General features: G+C 39.2%; 1 protein-coding gene across 1 annotated transcript; it reads right to left on the bottom strand.

The window, feature by feature from the left end:
• Positions 1-261: 261 nt before the first annotated feature.
• LOC127204372 (uncharacterized protein C11orf98 homolog) lies at positions 262-591 on the bottom strand. Its single transcript, XM_051163320.1, has one exon. The coding sequence runs from the start codon at positions 589-591 to the stop codon at positions 262-264; it is 330 nt and encodes a 109-aa protein (XP_051019277.1).
• Positions 592-2,942: the final 2,351 nt, after the last annotated feature.

Genomic DNA, 2,942 nt, shown 5'->3' with positions numbered 1-2,942 from the left:
AACAAGCCATTTCCTTTTCTTTTCTTTTAAAGAGCTAGAGCTTTATTACAAAAGGAGTTGGCCGCTAGAGAGCTCCCTCTCCAGTCTTTCTCTGTGCTCTCCCAATGTCTACTTTCAGGGGAGGTCAGAGGTATTTATATAAGAGGTGTCTGGGAGAATGACAAATGGTAATGTTTCCTCCAAAGTCCTCCAGGCTGCTGCTGAGAATCTTCTGGTAAAAGAGCTAGGAACTCTAGCTTTCATCTCCATGATCTTCCATATCTACATCCTGGGGAGCTTTTGTCTTCTTTTGTCATCATTTGGTCTGTGCTCACTAGTCCTGGTTAACTCGGAGGGTCCTTCCCCTTTCATGGTTGCTTTTTCTTTCTGGACAAGGTGGATCTGCTGCAGGAGTTTCCTGTGCTTCTTCCCAGAAAGTGAGATGTTGATGCACGTACTGGACTCATGCCCGCTTCTTGAGGTGGTCCCTTCATCTATCACGGCCCCAACTACCTGGTGCTTCCGTGGCCCATCCCTGCTCAGCACCCTCTGGCGCTTGAACAACTTCATCTCCATCCGGGGATGATTGATCCTTCCTCCCAGAGGTGCCATAGCTGCCCTTGGACTCAACAAGCCATTTTCAACCATCAGATTTCCAGTGCAGCTTCCTCCAATACAATTGCTATGCTTCATATGCTATTCAGGGCGAAAAGCATGGTACTTCAGACTGATCAGCTTAAACAGGAAGAAAATAAAGTATTTCTCATTGTTCCAGAGGGTAGAGGGCCAAGATGAGGAAGTTAGCAGGTTCAGTTTCTTCTGAGGCCTCCCTAACTGTATGTCTTCATAGTCTTTCTTCTAATCTAGAAAACGGCGTGTCCAAGTAACTCTTCTAATGATAACATTATAAGTTATCTTGGATCAGAGCCTCCAGTAATGGTTTTGTTTGACTTACTTGCCTTGTTAACAACCATGTTAATGCACCTTTGCTATGACAAATATCTGAGAAAAATCAACGTAAGGGAAGGAAGCTTTTATTTGACTCATATGATTGCAGAGGTTATAGCCCATAGCCAGATGGCCCTACAATTTTGGAGCCTGTGGTAAAGCAGACCATCATGGTGAAAAGACATAGTAGACCAGAGTTGCTCAACTTATGGCAGCTGGGAAACAGATAACAAGGCAGGAAGAGACTAGAAAGGCAATGCATGCCAAAGGTATGCGACCAGTGACATTATGTCCTCCAACTAGGGCCACAACCACCCTTCTCAAAATGGCACCAAATTATAAATCCATCACTGAATGAATCCATTGGTTAGGTTAGAGCACATATGATCTAGTAACTTCTCAGTGATTGCTATCAACCTCCTGGGGGCTATACCTTCAATATCACAAGGCTTTATGATTGACATTTCATATCCAAGTCATACCACCAACATATGTTGCTTATATAAAGCTTTAACAATTTGGTTCTAGACAGCACATGTCATTTAAGAATGAAAAATTAGATAGTGAAATTGCACTTTTCAGTAGGAAACCATAGCATGGTAAACTTCAAGTTTCAGAGTGTGAAATGGGCCTGGGGTATGACGAAGAAGACACTAAGGTCTTCCTTAATTGGATACACCAAGTCCTGTACTGTGTTTTCTATCATATCATAGCCCAAATCTGGTTTTCATATATTAAACTTGTCACAACACCGTAAAAAAAAATTTTAGCCTCTTCCAAAAATCACAGAAATGCAAATATTACTGAAACTTCATTAGCTAAAAGATATTTATTATTTATGTTTGAGTTTATATTCTCTGCAGTATTTATTTCTTCAGTCCTATGGAGTGAATCAACATTTGTACTTCACAGAGCTTTTAGAATTCTAATTTGCAAAGATTAATTTAGCATTAATAAAAAATTAATTAATTTGGCCTGTGAAGTTAATTGCTAGTCTCCCCATGGAAGCTTTTCCATGGTGAGCACATAGCAGTGATTTTTCATAATATTTTTCAGAAAATGTATAAATGTAATTTAATGTCCTAATAATGAATCCAGGTGATTAAAAGCCAGCTTTTATTATATACTATATTAAACTAAAATATCTACTGATTGTTATTTCAGTGCTGAATTGTACAGCCAGGTGTTTTGGTTTAAACAAACCAAACGTTTTAACAAAAATTTTTACTGCTGTAGATTTAAAGAACTACTTTTTAAACTCAAACATAAGAAAATGTGAGGATTTTTTGTGGGCAGGAGAGGGGGGCTTGATTTTAGAACTAGATAAAGACACCGAATCCAAAAGTGTTCGTGTATATGAGGACCACTTCTACTTTGTCGTCAGTAGTGCTGTGCTTTGCATTTATTCCAACGTGGGGTTAGAACTGAGATCTTGACACAAGAAATATTACCAGAGAACATTTAGGACTCTGTTTACTAAAGTGAAAAAGAAAAGCGCGAATGCAGAAGAATAAATCTGGCACAATTTCCATGTTTGTAGATTATTGCTCACATCAGCCAGGATAAAAAATAGAGGGAAAAATGTGGTGTGAAAAGATGACAAATTAACTTTTGGGTGTGTCAAACTGGGGTTGTCTAGGGATGATTTAAGATCCCTCTAAATTTCAACCAGGCGTTAGCAATCACACCATCTTTCATTAGCAGACATTTGAGGATCAACTTTGTCTTCAGAAACAAAGCTAGAGTCTAGTGACTTCAAAAATAATAAGCTGAAACCTTTTCTTTGTAGGATAGTGTGTGAGAGAAAGTTGTGTCATCTAATAAGCCCAGGTCAGTTACTCAGAAGCTCAAGAGAGCCAGATTCTCCCTAATGATACCCAGAACCCATCACAAAAGCAATGGCTGCCTCTGCCCCATGAATATGTGTTAATCTTTGAAGGTAAACATTTCAAGGGCTTCCTTTTAAATTTGATGTGTTATAGGATTGCTGCGCATAGTGAGCAAGTACATGGGAC

Source organism: Acomys russatus, chromosome 20 (genome assembly GCF_903995435.1).
Source record: "Acomys russatus chromosome 20, mAcoRus1.1, whole genome shotgun sequence".
NCBI classification, from domain to species: domain Eukaryota; kingdom Metazoa; phylum Chordata; class Mammalia; order Rodentia; family Muridae; genus Acomys; species Acomys russatus.
The sequence above is the reverse complement of the archived record's forward strand: the minus strand, read 5'-3'. Positions and strand labels throughout refer to the sequence as shown.

Bases quoted from the DNA above. Each gene is read 5' to 3' on its own strand.
- LOC127204372 (XM_051163320.1), bottom strand. From the start codon at position 591: ATGGCACCTCTGGGAGGAAGGATCAATCATCCCCGGATGGAGATGAAG.